We start from the raw sequence: 18794 nt of genomic DNA, 5'->3' as shown, positions 1-18794 counted from the left end.
CTACCTTGCACTTCACTTCCTTTTCAGTTCGCTTTCGTAACTCTAAAGTGTTAAGAGCTGCAGTTCTAGTTCTCAGAAAACGAAAGTGCAGATCTGCCCATGAATCATATTTTCGATACCATTTTCAGTTTTGTATGCATATACCTGTGCTGGTCCAGTAGCACACCCTGAAAGTTAATCGACTTTCTTCCAACTTATTCCTTCAGCCTCTTGCCCCGTGCTGAAGAGGAACCAGAGCATATAGAAAGTTACCTAGATAGTAAGAACTTACCTTACTTATGGCGACCGCATAAGATTAAACAAGGGACACTTCCTTTCCTTCCGTGGTCTGCGCTCTTGAAAGAAAAGAAGAAAAAAAAGCGAAAGTGGAAGAATCCGCTCGCAATCTAGTTGTTTTCACTGCGCTTAAAGTGCCAATCATGCCACCTGAAATGGCATTATTGGTTTCCGGCTAAACACACGCATTGGGATGCTCAGTGCACTTCTACCGAAGAAGCGAATACCGCTTTGTTGAAACCTATAAAATACAGACACCGAAGCTCGTAGCTTTTTCCAGTGTGCGTGCGACAGAAGCATATTTAACAACACTAAGGAATGCTTTCCAGCAAGATTAACATAACACAGAATCACAGAGCCTGCAGTGGTTGCCCTCATGGTGTAAAGCAGAGATTTCAGGGATCTGCTGCCTTTTGCCTCTAGCTCAACAACTAAGATGATTGATCCGTGTCGATCTCTTCTTCCCAGCTTGGAATAAGACCAAGGACGGGGAATAAATACAGTCGGTCAGTATACGTTTGCACTTTTATGTATGAACTGATAGATACAGAGCCACTGGACCACTAGCTACCCCGGGCGGTGCAACCTGATAGAGAATGTTCAATGCCTCTAGATATGCTTGTCATTATCGCCGCTCAGTTGTGCATGTTTAACAGCGGAATAAGTTCGTACTCAGTACTTCCACCGGCCACTCACATGGTCTACGATGTTAACACATGATTTAGATACAACAGGTGGCCCTAGAACAACTAGGTCAGAATATACTGAGCGAGTGATCTTTGTACACAAGATGAACAGGCATAAACCTGAGGTGGAGATAGCACATATCTAGTTCTAAACACCTAATACTTGCTAAGTGCACACATAAAGAAGTTTTTAAGGCATGCTTACTGTACAAGGTACGCTAGTCGGTTCCACAGAGGGGTGAGTTACACACTTCCAGATTCCAAATCATTTCTTGATCTCCCGTTATGGTGTTGGCCGGTCAATCCGATATGATGCTGACCTGCAGACTGTTGGTTTTGTGCATTATTTGAATTGCCTGCCTCAAGCTCCTCCAGCATGTGGAAGGATGCATAGGGCCCCCAACCTTGTAGGGGAAAAAAGATGAGACTGTCAGATCAAACAGAAAAATTCACAATATTGAACGATAAATTGATAATACCTAGACAAGAAACTGAACTAATAGCAGAAAATATTTTCATTATTTTTGTGGAGATTGAACAACCTTGATGGTGATATGGAGGAGGGAAAAAGTGCAGATAGCACAGCACTGCCATGATATATCCTGAAATACATCGATTAAACATGGTTACTGAAGGCCACAGGATGCCATGCATTTGTGAAGAGAGCGGGGAAGAAGTACAAACCAATCAGGCCGCCGACAAACACATCCTCCCAGTGGTGTCGATAGTTGTCTATTCTAGAAATCCCAACAAGCGAAGCAAGAAGAAGAGGAAGAATCACGATGCAAAGTTTTGCCACGTGACCTTTGCGATCAAACGCCTTAATTTTGCCAGATAAGTATAGTGACAAAAATCCAAGTCCAGCAAAAGACCCTGCAATGCAAATTCTGTTAAATACTGACTGTGCACGCAGAATGACTGTAGTACAACTCTATTTTGGAGGAAACAATGGAAGTGATATGATTATTCACAGTATCAACTTGAGAATCGAGATAACTACCTAACACAAAGCATGGGTATCCAGACTATCAAGTCAAGTCCAAGTTTATAGCACTATAAAGGAGATAAGCTACAATAGGTATGCAGCAATTGTTGACAATCTACCTCAGAGAGCTCTATCCATCAACATCGCATCTAGTGTAGACATGCATGTAACGGTACAAACTTACACGACGTGTGTCCACTAGGAAAACTCTTGCGCCCATCGGTTAAGAAACCTTTCTCGCCATGGCAGATCACACCACCTGTCACTTGATCATATACCTGAGATAAACATGCCAGGAAAGTGCCGTGTTAATTTTACCTAGCAATGAAACATGCCAACGCTTTAAAGTATGGAACTATACGGACATACAAAAGTCAGAAAATGCATACCGGCCTTCCATCAGGAAAGCACCGCCAAAAGAAGTCTGGCCTAGGTCTCCCCACAGCATTCTTTATCACATCAGTGAAAGCGGCAGTGATCAGCACAGCAAAAATAACACCTGCATTTTCCATACACGAACAGGGTCATGCGAAACTTCGCAATTACAGAATAAGTGCACAGAACAACACAACCATCAGATGGAGACACAAACAGAATCAATCACCTAGTGTTGCGTGGTGAAGATCATAGACGTCTCTTCTAGCAACATACAGTGCTATGAAGACAAGCACAGGGCACAGCATAGAGATTACCTGTTGAAAGGTCCAGCACCCAGTGAGTATCAGAGAAGGATGAGTATAAGCTTTCGTCAGGGTATGAAACTGGAGAGGTTCAGAAACATACAGGAACAGCCCATGCTGGCACAGTACTTGGTTTCACCGGGTACCTAATATCAGTCATCATATCCTTCCCGACGAACCGGTTAAACGGGGGAGCATAATGCAAGACGACCACGACCGCGGCTAGGAGAATAAGAACGACCCAGTCGTATGTGTGCTTTCTGGCCAGTCCATATCCGTGCGTCTGAACCGTGTGCTGAACCTGCTGCATCCTAGCCGGCTGGCCAGAAACCGGTGCGCCAAGACCCTCGGTGGTCTGTGCGCAGTTCTGCTATAAGAAAATATAAATGGTGAATATCAGCAGGCAGCAGCTCAATTGAAGCAAACTGCACCATGGCATAAATTCGACTGAAGAAGTTGGCTGCATCGTCGAATGGGTTATCTGAATATGCTAGGCCTACTAGTGTTGTTCTGATTCTTAAGAGATCATCATATCCTGAAGAAACATGTTTGTGGAGTAGTTACAGTAGCATACAAAAGTCTACACATCTGCTCCCTCTGTCCGAAAAAACTTGTCCCAAGCTTGTCTCTCAAATGGATGTATCTAGCACTAATTTGGCCCTAGATACATCTATTTGAGGGACAATCTTTTTCAAACGGAGGGAGTAGGTCGCAATGCAGCAGTAATAACAGTCTAATATGAGCCGTACTCCAGACAGAATAGCTGGCTTTCTGACAATAGAAAAAACTCATCAATCTTACAACGCGCAATTACGACTTACTGAACTCATAGAGCACGCCCGGATCCACAGCCGGGCAATCTTTGCAGAGCAATACTAGAGCAGAGATCCAATGCAGAGCTGTATCATGCAGGCAATGCATTGCAGAGTTGTGTGACGAGTACGTATATAAGAGCATAGATCGAACTTGGTCTCACCGTATTGCGCCCACCACGCATCGAAGACGCGGAATGGAATTACGCCGGAGGCAGGCTGGAGATGCTGGGAAAGTCACCCTGAACCAACGAAGCAAGCACGCGTCAATTCAAGCACCAGCGGTATTTCAAGTGCATTTCCGTTCGCATCATCAAGCACCGGAACTGAATCTAGACTGGAAAGTGCGAAAGGGACGCTGTCGATTGAAGGATGGATGGGTTAAACCCCAACACAGGGGGGGGGGGGGGCGGGCTACTGAACCCTCCTCGTCTCCGAACAAGAACCCGAAAACAAACAAAATAAAAGACATATGCGGTGGTGGATCAAAACCCTAGAACTAAAAAATGGCGGGATTCACAGGACAAAATCTCGTGATTTTAGAACGAAAAAATAAAGGAATTTGGGGAGCGGTGCGCGTCACCTCGGAATTAAACCCTTGGAGGTGGAGAGGGTGGAGATGGAACAGAGGGACGGATGGATCCGGGGAGTTTCGCCGGCGACGAGGGGGGAGGGAAAGAGAGGAGAGAAGGGTGGAGAAGGGGGTGCCGGAGCAGGAATTGTGGTTGGGTGCGGAGGGCGGTGCCGTCTGCCGTGCCGCGACACGTGCGGGTACGCCGGAACGAGGACGGACCACACCACCGCCGCTCTTCTCCTCTTTTTTCTTTCCATTTTTGCGGATGGGCTGGGCCTTGGAGTTCTTTTTTTCTGAGAAAACATGGGCCTTAGAGTTCGCAGGTCAGTCGAGAGACTGGGCCAAGGCTTCAGAAACAAGTAAAACGGCTACCATTTCATTCTGAGCAGCTGGGCTAAGATTTGTTTTTTTTAGAGAAAGCTGGGCGTACAGATGCAAAACGCGTCTCGTCTCTCTCTTCTCTCTCCTGATCTCGGCCCACGATCGTAAAAGACATGTCCATTTCGCTCAGGCTCACTCGACCCTGTACGATTGTTCACCAGGATTGCCTAAAAAAAATTGTTAACCAAGAAACAAATAAAACTCAAGTCCGTAGAAAAAGAGTCCTGCTACAGTCAGAAAAATGTTGCTCATGCTTCCATGGAATACCTGACGAAGAATCCGCACAGGGGCTACGAAATCAATGTCGTCGGAATGGGTGAAGCTATCTGCTGGGAGTTCATCTGCCTAGCTGCTCATGTTTACTCCGTACTTCACTTTTCTGTGAGTTTACCTATGGACCAGAGGGTAAACTTGCACTGCACCGTGTGTTCGGTTTCTATTTTTCTTCTACAAAAATGGAAACGGCAGCAGGGCTGATTAGATAACAAATACTCCTGCTACTTCCTTCGTCTGAAAATACTTGTCATCAAAATGAATAAAAGGGGATGTATCTAGATGTATTTTAGTTCTAGATACATCTCTTTTATCCATTTTGATGACAAGTATTTTCGGACGGAGGGAGTATTACCCAACGAATTCAGATATAGGTGCGTCAAAAAAAATGAAGTCAGATACTGGATATGCATGTGCTCTCCTACGAGTTGCCACGTCCCACGCCCACGCGTACACGTAAGCAGCCGTACGAAACCGTCCTGCCATCGCGTGCCGACCTCGGCGGAACAGTGCCACACGTACCTCTCAGACGTGGCGCCCAGTGTCCACACCACCAGAAACGATCTACCTGGACGAATCACCATCGGTCGATCATCATAGAATAGTGGGGAGGATGAGTCACCGCAAGGACGAGCCAGATTCCAGTTGCCTGGCCTGGCCGCTTTCCCTGTAGGATCCACGTACCTCGCCTCACCGCCCACTGCATGCATGATTGCTTGCCACCCTCCAACCTGCTGTTCGATTGCTCTTCGATTTCTTCATAAACAACTCACAGCTTGTTCTTCTATACGTGATTTATGGAGTTCGCAGGATAACTAATTAAAGCTTCATGTCACGGTTAGGTGTTAGGTTGTCATCGTCCTGATCGAGCAATCAAAACAGCGGTCTCTTTCGTCGACATACAGACGCCGCTAGCTAGATTAAGTGATCTACAAGGTTCAATCATGGAAGATCGATGCTCCAAGCTTGCAACAGTTTATATAATCATATACTACTATATATTCAGAGCACTACACACGGAATATATATATATATATAAGCAGCTTCCGTGGCCGGTGGGGGACGAGAAGGTATGCGTGTACATCTGGCTCTCATATGAACTCTCATTTGAGAAGCTAACCCAGTGAGTAAATTGCACAAAATCACCATTTTGAAGGCTAAGTTTGCGAAAAAACACTACATTACATTTCTTTTGCAGAAAACACCACGTCTACGGTAATCTTTTTGCAAAAATCACTGATCGGCGGATCTTGCGCTGTTAAGTAAGATTATGACAGATAGGTCCCATTTCTCGCAGACGTGGCATAACATTTTACCCAAGACAGCGTTAGACGGGTAAAAAAGCTAAAACACCCGCAAGTTTTTCTCATGTGCTGCCCAGGCCCTTGCCATGTCCTGCCACACAGTCAACCGTCTCGATGGCGCCGGTCACCACCATCCGCCAGCCGCCACCGTGCTCACCTTCCTGCCCCGCCGCGCTCCAGCGTTTGCCAGCTGCGCCCGCCTCTGCTCAACCGCGCCACCGCCGCCATGCACCATCCAGGCGGGTAAGGGCCGACCTCGAGCAGGCCCCGACGCTCCCCGCGCCCCTCGACAGGAGCTGCAGACGGCGATGCGCGCACGCGCTCCAGGCGTCGCACCTCCGGCGAGAGATGCCGCGCTGCTTTGTCGCCCCGTTCTGCCCTAGCGCCGCCACATCCCCATCCGGCGAGGGAGGCCGCGCCACCGCGAAGAGACGATTTGGCCTCCGCGAAAAGACGCGGAATGGAATTACGCCGGAGGCAGGCTGGAGATGCTGGGAAAGTCACCCTGAACCAACGAAGCAAGCACGCGTCAATTCAAGCACCAGCGGTATTTCAAGTGCATTTCCGTTCGCATCATCAAGCACCGGAACTGAATCTAGACTGGAAAGTGCGAAAGGGACGCTGTCGATTGAAGGATGGATGGGTTAAACCCCAACACAGGGGGGGGGGGGGGCGGGCTACTGAACCCTCCTCGTCTCCGAACAAGAACCCGAAAACAAACAAAATAAAAGACATATGCGGTGGTGGATCAAACCCTAGAACTAAAAAATGGCGGGATTCACAGGACAAAATCTCGTGATTTTAGAACGAAAAAATAAAGGAATTTGGGGAGCGGTGCGCGTCACCTCGGAATTAAACCCTTGGAGGTGGAGAGGGTGGAGATGGAACAGAGGGACGGATGGATCCGGGGAGTTTCGCCGGCGACGAGGGGGGAGGGAAAGAGAGGAGAGAAGGGTGGAGAAGGGGGTGCCGGAGCAGGAATTGTGGTTGGGTGCGGAGGGCGGTGCCGTCTGCCGTGCCGCGACACGTGCGGGTACGCCGGAACGAGGACGGACCACACCACCGCCGCTCTTCTCCTCTTTTTTCTTTCCATTTTTGCGGATGGGCTGGGCCTTGGAGTTCTTTTTTTCTGAGAAAACATGGGCCTTAGAGTTCGCAGGTCAGTCGAGAGACTGGGCCAAGGCTTCAGAAACAAGTAAAACGGCTACCATTTCATTCTGAGCAGCTGGGCTAAGATTTGTTTTTTTTAGAGAAAGCTGGGCGTACAGATGCAAAACGCGTCTCGTCTCTCTCTTCTCTCTCCTGATCTCGGCCCACGATCGTAAAAGACATGTCCATTTCGCTCAGGCTCACTCGACCCTGTACGATTGTTCACCAGGATTGCCTAAAAAAAATTGTTAACCAAGAAACAAATAAAACTCAAGTCCGTAGAAAAAGAGTCCTGCTACAGTCAGAAAAATGTTGCTCATGCTTCCATGGAATACCTGACGAAGAATCCGCACAGGGGCTACGAAATCAATGTCGTCGGAATGGGTGAAGCTATCTGCTGGGAGTTCATCTGCCTAGCTGCTCATGTTTACTCCGTACTTCACTTTTCTGTGAGTTTACCTATGGACCAGAGGGTAAACTTGCACTGCACCGTGTGTTCGGTTTCTATTTTTCTTCTACAAAAATGGAAACGGCAGCAGGGCTGATTAGATAACAAATACTCCTGCTACTTCCTTCGTCTGAAAATACTTGTCATCAAAATGAATAAAAGGGGATGTATCTAGATGTATTTTAGTTCTAGATACATCTCTTTTATCCATTTTGATGACAAGTATTTTCGGACGGAGGGAGTATTACCCAACGAATTCAGATATAGGTGCGTCAAAAAAAATGAAGTCAGATACTGGATATGCATGTGCTCTCCTACGAGTTGCCACGTCCCACGCCCACGCGTACACGTAAGCAGCCGTACGAAACCGTCCTGCCATCGCGTGCCGACCTCGGCGGAACAGTGCCACACGTACCTCTCAGACGTGGCGCCCAGTGTCCACACCACCAGAAACGATCTACCTGGACGAATCACCATCGGTCGATCATCATAGAATAGTGGGGAGGATGAGTCACCGCAAGGACGAGCCAGATTCCAGTTGCCTGGCCTGGCCGCTTTCCCTGTAGGATCCACGTACCTCGCCTCACCGCCCACTGCATGCATGATTGCTTGCCACCCTCCAACCTGCTGTTCGATTGCTCTTCGATTTCTTCATAAACAACTCACAGCTTGTTCTTCTATACGTGATTTATGGAGTTCGCAGGATAACTAATTAAAGCTTCATGTCACGGTTAGGTGTTAGGTTGTCATCGTCCTGATCGAGCAATCAAAACAGCGGTCTCTTTCGTCGACATACAGACGCCGCTAGCTAGATTAAGTGATCTACAAGGTTCAATCATGGAAGATCGATGCTCCAAGCTTGCAACAGTTTATATAATCATATACTACTATATATTCAGAGCACTACACACGGAATATATATATATATATAAGCAGCTTCCGTGGCCGGTGGGGGGACGAGAAGGTATGCGTGTACATCTGGCTCTCATATGAACTCTCATTTGAGAAGCTAACCCAGTGAGTAAATTGCACAAAATCACCATTTTGAAGGCTAAGTTTGCGAAAAACACTACATTACATTTCTTTTGCAGAAAACACCACGTCTACGGTAATCTTTTTGCAAAAATCACTGATCGGCGGATCTTGCGCTGTTAAGTAAGATTATGACAGATAGGTCCCATTTCTCGCAGACGTGGCATAACATTTTACCCAAGACAGCGTTAGACGGGTAAAAAAGCTAAAACACCCGCAAGTTTTTTCTCATGTGCTGCCCAGGCCCTTGCCATGTCCTGCCACACAGTCAACCGTCTCGATGGCGCCGGTCACCACCATCCGCCAGCCGCCACCGTGCTCACCTTCCTGCCCCGCCGCGCTCCAGCGTTTGCCAGCTGCGCCCGCCTCTGCTCAACCGCGCCACCGCCGCCATGCACCATCCAGGCGGGTAAGGGCCGACCTCGAGCAGGCCCCGACGCTCCCCGCGCCCCTCGACAGGAGCTGCAGACGGCGATGCGCGCACGCGCTCCAGGCGTCGCACCTCCGGCGAGAGATGCCGCGCTGCTTTGTCGCCCCGTTCTGCCCTAGCGCCGCCACATCCCCATCCGGCGAGGGAGGCCGCGCCACCGCGAAGAGACGATTTGGCCTCCGCGAAAAGACGCGGAATGGAATTACGCCGGAGGCAGGCTGGAGATGCTGGGAAAGTCACCCTGAACCAACGAAGCAAGCACGCGTCAATTCAAGCACCAGCGGTATTTCAAGTGCATTTCCGTTCGCATCATCAAGCACCGGAACTGAATCTAGACTGGAAAGTGCGAAAGGGACGCTGTCGATTGAAGGATGGATGGGTTAAACCCCAACACAGGGGGGGGGGGGGCGGGCTACTGAACCCTCCTCGTCTCCGAACAAGAACCCGAAAACAAACAAAATAAAAGACATATGCGGTGGTGGATCAAACCCTAGAACTAAAAAATGGCGGGATTCACAGGACAAAATCTCGTGATTTTAGAACGAAAAAATAAAGGAATTTGGGGAGCGGTGCGCGTCACCTCGGAATTAAACCCTTGGAGGTGGAGAGGGTGGAGATGGAACAGAGGGACGGATGGATCCGGGGAGTTTCGCCGGCGACGAGGGGGGAGGGAAAGAGAGGAGAGAAGGGTGGAGAAGGGGGTGCCGGAGCAGGAATTGTGGTTGGGTGCGGAGGGCGGTGCCGTCTGCCGTGCCGCGACACGTGCGGGTACGCCGGAACGAGGACGGACCACACCACCGCCGCTCTTCTCCTCTTTTTTCTTTCCATTTTTGCGGATGGGCTGGGCCTTGGAGTTCTTTTTTTCTGAGAAAACATGGGCCTTAGAGTTCGCAGGTCAGTCGAGAGACTGGGCCAAGGCTTCAGAAACAAGTAAAACGGCTACCATTTCATTCTGAGCAGCTGGGCTAAGATTTGTTTTTTTTAGAGAAAGCTGGGCGTACAGATGCAAAACGCGTCTCGTCTCTCTCTTCTCTCTCCTGATCTCGGCCCACGATCGTAAAAGACATGTCCATTTCGCTCAGGCTCACTCGACCCTGTACGATTGTTCACCAGGATTGCCTAAAAAAAATTGTTAACCAAGAAACAAATAAAACTCAAGTCCGTAGAAAAAGAGTCCTGCTACAGTCAGAAAAATGTTGCTCATGCTTCCATGGAATACCTGACGAAGAATCCGCACAGGGGCTACGAAATCAATGTCGTCGGAATGGGTGAAGCTATCTGCTGGGAGTTCATCTGCCTAGCTGCTCATGTTTACTCCGTACTTCACTTTTCTGTGAGTTTACCTATGGACCAGAGGGTAAACTTGCACTGCACCGTGTGTTCGGTTTCTATTTTTCTTCTACAAAAATGGAAACGGCAGCAGGGCTGATTAGATAACAAATACTCCTGCTACTTCCTTCGTCTGAAAATACTTGTCATCAAAATGAATAAAAGGGGATGTATCTAGATGTATTTTAGTTCTAGATACATCTCTTTTATCCATTTTGATGACAAGTATTTTCGGACGGAGGGAGTATTACCCAACGAATTCAGATATAGGTGCGTCAAAAAAAATGAAGTCAGATACTGGATATGCATGTGCTCTCCTACGAGTTGCCACGTCCCACGCCCACGCGTACACGTAAGCAGCCGTACGAAACCGTCCTGCCATCGCGTGCCGACCTCGGCGGAACAGTGCCACACGTACCTCTCAGACGTGGCGCCCAGTGTCCACACCACCAGAAACGATCTACCTGGACGAATCACCATCGGTCGATCATCATAGAATAGTGGGGAGGATGAGTCACCGCAAGGACGAGCCAGATTCCAGTTGCCTGGCCTGGCCGCTTTCCCTGTAGGATCCACGTACCTCGCCTCACCGCCCACTGCATGCATGATTGCTTGCCACCCTCCAACCTGCTGTTCGATTGCTCTTCGATTTCTTCATAAACAACTCACAGCTTGTTCTTCTATACGTGATTTATGGAGTTCGCAGGATAACTAATTAAAGCTTCATGTCACGGTTAGGTGTTAGGTTGTCATCGTCCTGATCGAGCAATCAAAACAGCGGTCTCTTTCGTCGACATACAGACGCCGCTAGCTAGATTAAGTGATCTACAAGGTTCAATCATGGAAGATCGATGCTCCAAGCTTGCAACAGTTTATATAATCATATACTACTATATATTCAGAGCACTACACACGGAATATATATATATATATAAGCAGCTTCCGTGGCCGGTGGGGGACGAGAAGGTATGCGTGTACATCTGGCTCTCATATGAACTCTCATTTGAGAAGCTAACCCAGTGAGTAAATTGCACAAAATCACCATTTTGAAGGCTAAGTTTGCGAAAAACACTACATTACATTTCTTTTGCAGAAAACACCACGTCTACGGTAATCTTTTTGCAAAAATCACTGATCGGCGGATCTTGCGCTGTTAAGTAAGATTATGACAGATAGGTCCCATTTCTCGCAGACGTGGCATAACATTTTACCCAAGACAGCGTTAGACGGGTAAAAAAGCTAAAACACCCGCAAGTTTTTCTCATGTGCTGCCCAGGCCCTTGCCATGTCCTGCCACACAGTCAACCGTCTCGATGGCGCCGGTCACCACCATCCACCAGCCGCCACCGTGCTCACCTTCCTGCCCCGCCGCGCTCCAGCGTTTGCCAGCTGCGCCCGCCTCTGCTCAACCGCGCCACCGCCGCCATGCACCATCCAGGCGGGTAAGGGCCGACCTCGAGCAGGCCCCGACGCTCCCCGCGCCCCTCGACAGGAGCTGCAGACGGCGATGCGCGCACGCGCTCCAGGCGTCGCACCTCCGGCGAGAGATGCCGCGCTGCTTTGTCGCCCCGTTCTGCCCTAGCGCCGCCACATCCCCATCCGGCGAGGGAGGCCGCGCCACCGCGAAGAGACGATTTGGCCTCCGCGAAAAGACGCGGAATGGAATTACGCCGGAGGCAGGCTGGAGATGCTGGGAAAGTCACCCTGAACCAACGAAGCAAGCACGCGTCAATTCAAGCACCAGCGGTATTTCAAGTGCATTTCCGTTCGCATCATCAAGCACCGGAACTGAATCTAGACTGGAAAGTGCGAAAGGGACGCTGTCGATTGAAGGATGGATGGGTTAAACCCCAACACAGGGGGGGGGGGGGGGGGGCTACTGAACCCTCCTCGTCTCCGAACAAGAACCCGAAAACAAACAAAATAAAAGACATATGCGGTGGTGGATCAAACCCTAGAACTAAAAAATGGCGGGATTCACAGGACAAAATCTCGTGATTTTAGAACGAAAAAATAAAGGAATTTGGGGAGCGGTGCGCGTCACCTCGGAATTAAACCCTTGGAGGTGGAGAGGGTGGAGATGGAACAGAGGGACGGATGGATCCGGGGAGTTTCGCCGGCGACGAGGGGGGAGGGAAAGAGAGGAGAGAAGGGTGGAGAAGGGGGTGCCGGAGCAGGAATTGTGGTTGGGTGCGGAGGGCGGTGCCGTCTGCCGTGCCGCGACACGTGCGGGTACGCCGGAACGAGGACGGACCACACCACCGCCGCTCTTCTCCTCTTTTTTCTTTCCATTTTTGCGGATGGGCTGGGCCTTGGAGTTCTTTTTTTCTGAGAAAACATGGGCCTTAGAGTTCGCAGGTCAGTCGAGAGACTGGGCCAAGGCTTCAGAAACAAGTAAAACGGCTACCATTTCATTCTGAGCAGCTGGGCTAAGATTTGTTTTTTTTAGAGAAAGCTGGGCGTACAGATGCAAAACGCGTCTCGTCTCTCTCTTCTCTCTCCTGATCTCGGCCCACGATCGTAAAAGACATGTCCATTTCGCTCAGGCTCACTCGACCCTGTACGATTGTTCACCAGGATTGCCTAAAAAAAATTGTTAACCAAGAAACAAATAAAACTCAAGTCCGTAGAAAAAGAGTCCTGCTACAGTCAGAAAAATGTTGCTCATGCTTCCATGGAATACCTGACGAAGAATCCGCACAGGGGCTACGAAATCAATGTCGTCGGAATGGGTGAAGCTATCTGCTGGGAGTTCATCTGCCTAGCTGCTCATGTTTACTCCGTACTTCACTTTTCTGTGAGTTTACCTATGGACCAGAGGGTAAACTTGCACTGCACCGTGTGTTCGGTTTCTATTTTTCTTCTACAAAAATGGAAACGGCAGCAGGGCTGATTAGATAACAAATACTCCTGCTACTTCCTTCGTCTGAAAATACTTGTCATCAAAATGAATAAAAGGGGATGTATCTAGATGTATTTTAGTTCTAGATACATCTCTTTTATCCATTTTGATGACAAGTATTTTCGGACGGAGGGAGTATTACCCAACGAATTCAGATATAGGTGCGTCAAAAAAAATGAAGTCAGATACTGGATATGCATGTGCTCTCCTACGAGTTGCCACGTCCCACGCCCACGCGTACACGTAAGCAGCCGTACGAAACCGTCCTGCCATCGCGTGCCGACCTCGGCGGAACAGTGCCACACGTACCTCTCAGACGTGGCGCCCAGTGTCCACACCACCAGAAACGATCTACCTGGACGAATCACCATCGGTCGATCATCATAGAATAGTGGGGAGGATGAGTCACCGCAAGGACGAGCCAGATTCCAGTTGCCTGGCCTGGCCGCTTTCCCTGTAGGATCCACGTACCTCGCCTCACCGCCCACTGCATGCATGATTGCTTGCCACCCTCCAACCTGCTGTTCGATTGCTCTTCGATTTCTTCATAAACAACTCACAGCTTGTTCTTCTATACGTGATTTATGGAGTTCGCAGGATAACTAATTAAAGCTTCATGTCACGGTTAGGTGTTAGGTTGTCATCGTCCTGATCGAGCAATCAAAACAGCGGTCTCTTTCGTCGACATACAGACGCCGCTAGCTAGATTAAGTGATCTACAAGGTTCAATCATGGAAGATCGATGCTCCAAGCTTGCAACAGTTTATATAATCATATACTACTATATATTCAGAGCACTACACACGGAATATATATATATATATAAGCAGCTTCCGTGGCCGGTGGGGGGACGAGAAGGTATGCGTGTACATCTGGCTCTCATATGAACTCTCATTTGAGAAGCTAACCCAGTGAGTAAATTGCACAAAATCACCATTTTGAAGGCTAAGTTTGCGAAAAACACTACATTACATTTCTTTTGCAGAAAACACCACGTCTACGGTAATCTTTTTGCAAAAATCACTGATCGGCGGATCTTGCGCTGTTAAGTAAGATTATGACAGATAGGTCCCATTTCTCGCAGACGTGGCATAACATTTTACCCAAGACAGCGTTAGACGGGTAAAAAAGCTAAAACACCCGCAAGTTTTTTCTCATGTGCTGCCCAGGCCCTTGCCATGTCCTGCCACACAGTCAACCGTCTCGATGGCGCCGGTCACCACCATCCGCCAGCCGCCACCGTGCTCACCTTCCTGCCCCGCCGCGCTCCAGCGTTTGCCAGCTGCGCCCGCCTCTGCTCAACCGCGCCACCGCCGCCATGCACCATCCAGGCGGGTAAGGGCCGACCTCGAGCAGGCCCCGACGCTCCCCGCGCCCCTCGACAGGAGCTGCAGACGGCGATGCGCGCACGCGCTCCAGGCGTCGCACCTCCGGCGAGAGATGCCGCGCTGCTTTGTCGCCCCGTTCTGCCCTAGCGCCGCCACATCCCCATCCGGCGAGGGAGGCCGCGCCACCGCGAAGAGACGATTTGGCCTCCGCGAAAAGACGCGGAATGGAATTACACCGGAGGCAGGCTGGAGATGCTGGGAAAGTCACCCTGAACCAACGAAGCAAGCACGCGTCAATTCAAGCACCAGCGGTATTTCAAGTGCATTTCCGTTCGCATCATCAAGCACCGGAACTGAATCTAGACTGGAAAGTGCGAAAGGGACGCTGTCGATTGAAGGATGGATGGGTTAAACCCCAACACAGGGGGGGGGGGGGCGGGCTACTGAACCCTCCTCGTCTCCGAACAAGAACCCGAAAACAAACAAAATAAAAGACATATGCGGTGGTGGATCAAACCCTAGAACTAAAAAATGGCGGGATTCACAGGACAAAATCTCGTGATTTTAGAACGAAAAAATAAAGGAATTTGGGGAGCGGTGCGCGTCACCTCGGAATTAAACCCTTGGAGGTGGAGAGGGTGGAGATGGAACAGAGGGACGGATGGATCCGGGGAGTTTCGCCGGCGACGAGGGGGGAGGGAAAGAGAGGAGAGAAGGGTGGAGAAGGGGTGCCGGAGCAGGAATTGTGGTTGGGTGCGGAGGGCGGTGCCGTCTGCCGTGCCGCGACACGTGCGGGTACGCCGGAACGAGGACGGACCACACCACCGCCGCTCTTCTCCTCTTTTTTCTTTCCATTTTTGCGGATGGGCTGGGCCTTGGAGTTCTTTTTTTCTGAGAAAACATGGGCCTTAGAGTTCGCAGGTCAGTCGAGAGACTGGGCCAAGGCTTCAGAAACAAGTAAAACGGCTACCATTTCATTCTGAGCAGCTGGGCTAAGATTTGTTTTTTTTAGAGAAAGCTGGGCGTACAGATGCAAAACGCGTCTCGTCTCTCTCTTCTCTCTCCTGATCTCGGCCCACGATCGTAAAAGACATGTCCATTTCGCTCAGGCTCACTCGACCCTGTACGATTGTTCACCAGGATTGCCTAAAAAAAATTGTTAACCAAGAAACAAATAAAACTCAAGTCCGTAGAAAAAGAGTCCTGCTACAGTCAGAAAAATGTTGCTCATGCTTCCATGGAATACCTGACGAAGAATCCGCACAGGGGCTACGAAATCAATGTCGTCGGAATGGGTGAAGCTATCTGCTGGGAGTTCATCTGCCTAGCTGCTCATGTTTACTCCGTACTTCACTTTTCTGTGAGTTTACCTATGGACCAGAGGGTAAACTTGCACTGCACCGTGTGTTCGGTTTCTATTTTCTTCTACAAAAATGGAAACGGCAGCAGGGCTGATTAGATAACAAATACTCCTGCTACTTCCTTCGTCTGAAAATACTTGTCATCAAAATGAATAAAAGGGGATGTATCTAGATGTATTTTAGTTCTAGATACATCTCTTTTATCCATTTTGATGACAAGTATTTTCGGACGGAGGGAGTATTACCCAACGAATTCAGATATAGGTGCGTCAAAAAAAATGAAGTCAGATACTGGATATGCATGTGCTCTCCTACGAGTTGCCACGTCCCACGCCCACGCGTACACGTAAGCAGCCGTACGAAACCGTCCTGCCATCGCGTGCCGACCTCGGCGGAACAGTGCCACACGTACCTCTCAGACGTGGCGCCCAGTGTCCACACCACCAGAAACGATCTACCTGGACGAATCACCATCGGTCGATCATCATAGAATAGTGGGGAGGATGAGTCACCGCAAGGACGAGCCAGATTCCAGTTGCCTGGCCTGGCCGCTTTCCCTGTAGGATCCACGTACCTCGCCTCACCGCCCACTGCATGCATGATTGCTTGCCACCCTCCAACCTGCTGTTCGATTGCTCTTCGATTTCTTCATAAACAACTCACAGCTTGTTCTTCTATACGTGATTTATGGAGTTCGCAGGATAACTAATTAAAGCTTCATGTCACGGTTAGGTGTTAGGTTGTCATCGTCCTGATCGAGCAATCAAAACAGCGGTCTCTTTCGTCGACATACAGACGCCGCTAGCTAGATTAAGTGATCTACAAGGTTCAATCATGGAAGATCGATGCTCCAAGCTTGCAACAGTTTATATAATCATATACTACTATATATTCAGAGCACTACACACGGAATATATATATATATATAAGCAGCTTCCGTGGCCGGTGGGGGGACGAGAAGGTATGCGTGTACATCTGGCTCTCATATGAACTCTCATTTGAGAAGCTAACCCAGTGAGTAAATTGCACAAAATCACCATTTTGAAGGCTAAGTTTGCGAAAAACACTACATTACATTTCTTTTGCAGAAAACACCACGTCTACGGTAATCTTTTTGCAAAAATCACTGATCGGCGGATCTTGCGCTGTTAAGTAAGATTATGACAGATAGGTCCCATTTCTCGCAGACGTGGCATAACATTTTACCCAAGACAGCGTTAGACGGGTAAAAAAGCTAAAAACACCCGCAAGTTTTTTCTCATGTGCTGCCCAGGCCCTTGCCATGTCCTGCCACACAGTCAACCGTCTCGATGGCGCCGGTCACCACCATCCGCCAGCCGCCACCGTGCTCACCTTCCTGCCCCGCCGCGCTCCAGCGTTTGCCAGCTGCGCCCGCCTCTGCTCAACCGCGCCACCGCCGCCATGCACCATCCAGGCGGGTAAGGGCCGACCTCGAGCAGGCCCCGACGCTCCCCGCGCCCCTCGACAGGAGCTGCAGACGGCGATGCGCGCACGCGCTCCAGGCGTCGCACCTCCGGCGAGAGATGCCGCGCTGCTTTGTCGCCCCGTTCTGCCCTAGCGCCGCCACATCCCCATCCGGCGAGGGAGGCCGCGCCACCGCGAAGAGACGATTTGGCCTCCGCGAAGAGACGCCCATCGACGGTTGCTGGATCCGGCGAGGTATGCCACGCCGCCGCCCCGATTAGCCTTCAGCGCGAGGATGCGCCCAGCGCCGGCTGCGGGATCCGGCGAGGGATGTCGCCGCTGCCGCGATTTGGCCTCCTGCGCAAGGAGGTGCCCAACGCAGGCTGCGTTGACCGCCCCAACCTGTGGCGAGGATCTGATTGCATTTTTTTCTTTTTGCTTTAGGGGCGTCTGTGTAAAATGTATGGACTAGTTTGTAAAATTAGATTAAAATTGACCTAGCATGAAATTTTACGCCACGTAGCCAAAAAGGGGCCCCAGCTGTCATAAGCGTGCTTAACAGAGCTAAATCCGCCGATCGGTGGTTTTTGCAAAAACATTACTGAAGATATAGTGTTTTTTTTGCAAAAAAATGTATTATAGTGTTTTTCGCAAACCTAGCCTTCAAAGTGGTGGTTTTGTGCAATTTACTCTAATCCAGTCCATGTCAACGTCGTATCGACTAATAATTAACTGCTGATTGATAGCAGGTCAACCACCGTGGCGTCGTGCGACCAAACCTATAATGCATGGTAATGAGGTGAGCACTGTATATTATCTCATAGAAGAAAGCATGATCACAGGGGAATAATCCTTGTTGTACTACTACACAATGTTTCCATCGAACACAAGGCAGCTTCTTCATTTCATCAGAAGTGGGGGCAACAGTACATGATGATTGAAGTCTAGTGTTGTTATTGAGCACATGGTCTCGATCAAGTTTTAGAGTGAAAACTCGAGGTCGGGTTTGGACTAGTGGTACCTGTCAATGGTGGTGTTCCACGTCATATATTTGTCGGACATATTGTTTGGAGTTTGCTCAAACTTTTTCTTCGGCTGAAAACTCAAGATCTAGCATACGTGGATGGATCTCGCGACGGCGACACTTGTGAGTTGTTGAAGCACTTTTTTCGTAGTCTGGATGCTGTCATCAACGATGGTTGATGTTGATGATTGCTGCTCCATGTGTGAGTTTGCTTGGACAAGACATGTAGAGGTTGTGCTTTTTTTTCCTTTCCTTCTTTTCATTTATTTCTTTGTGTGTGTCCATTTTTATTATGTGCATTCTAGTCATGCAAAGGCTGGATGTATCTCGTCGTGCTTGTGTTTTCTTTAGAGCGGAGGCATGTGATCGGCCTTAAACTGAGGCCTTTACGAAAA

At 49.4% G+C, this 18794-nt stretch overlaps 1 protein-coding gene across 3 annotated transcripts; it reads right to left on the bottom strand.

Moving 5' to 3' along the window:
• Positions 1–766: 766 nt before the first annotated feature.
• Positions 767–4208, bottom strand: LOC123060000 (lipid phosphate phosphatase 2). Of its 3 annotated transcripts, XM_044482560.1 has the most exons (10): positions 4023–4208; positions 3604–3681; positions 3449–3526; positions 2731–2994; positions 2552–2639; positions 2337–2446; positions 2132–2225; positions 1647–1835; positions 1505–1564; positions 767–1366 (listed from the first exon to the last, which is right to left on the bottom strand). In XM_044482560.1, exons 3-10 carry the CDS (start codon positions 3455–3457, stop codon positions 1206–1208), a joined length of 975 nt encoding a protein of 324 aa, XP_044338495.1. In that variant the 5' UTR covers positions 3458–3526; positions 3604–3681; positions 4023–4208; the 3' UTR covers positions 767–1205. The 3 variants fall into 3 exon arrangements, with proteins under 3 accessions (XP_044338495.1, XP_044338493.1, XP_044338494.1); XM_044482558.1 differs by lacking the exon at positions 3449–3526 and having other exon boundaries at positions 2731–2997; XM_044482559.1 differs by lacking the exon at positions 3449–3526.
• Positions 4209–18794: the final 14586 nt, after the last annotated feature.

Source organism: Triticum aestivum, chromosome 3A (genome assembly GCF_018294505.1).
Source record: "Triticum aestivum cultivar Chinese Spring chromosome 3A, IWGSC CS RefSeq v2.1, whole genome shotgun sequence".
Lineage (NCBI taxonomy): Eukaryota > Viridiplantae > Streptophyta > Magnoliopsida > Poales > Poaceae > Triticum > Triticum aestivum.
Note: the sequence above shows the minus strand (reverse complement) of the source record. Positions and strands in the feature narration are given on the sequence as shown.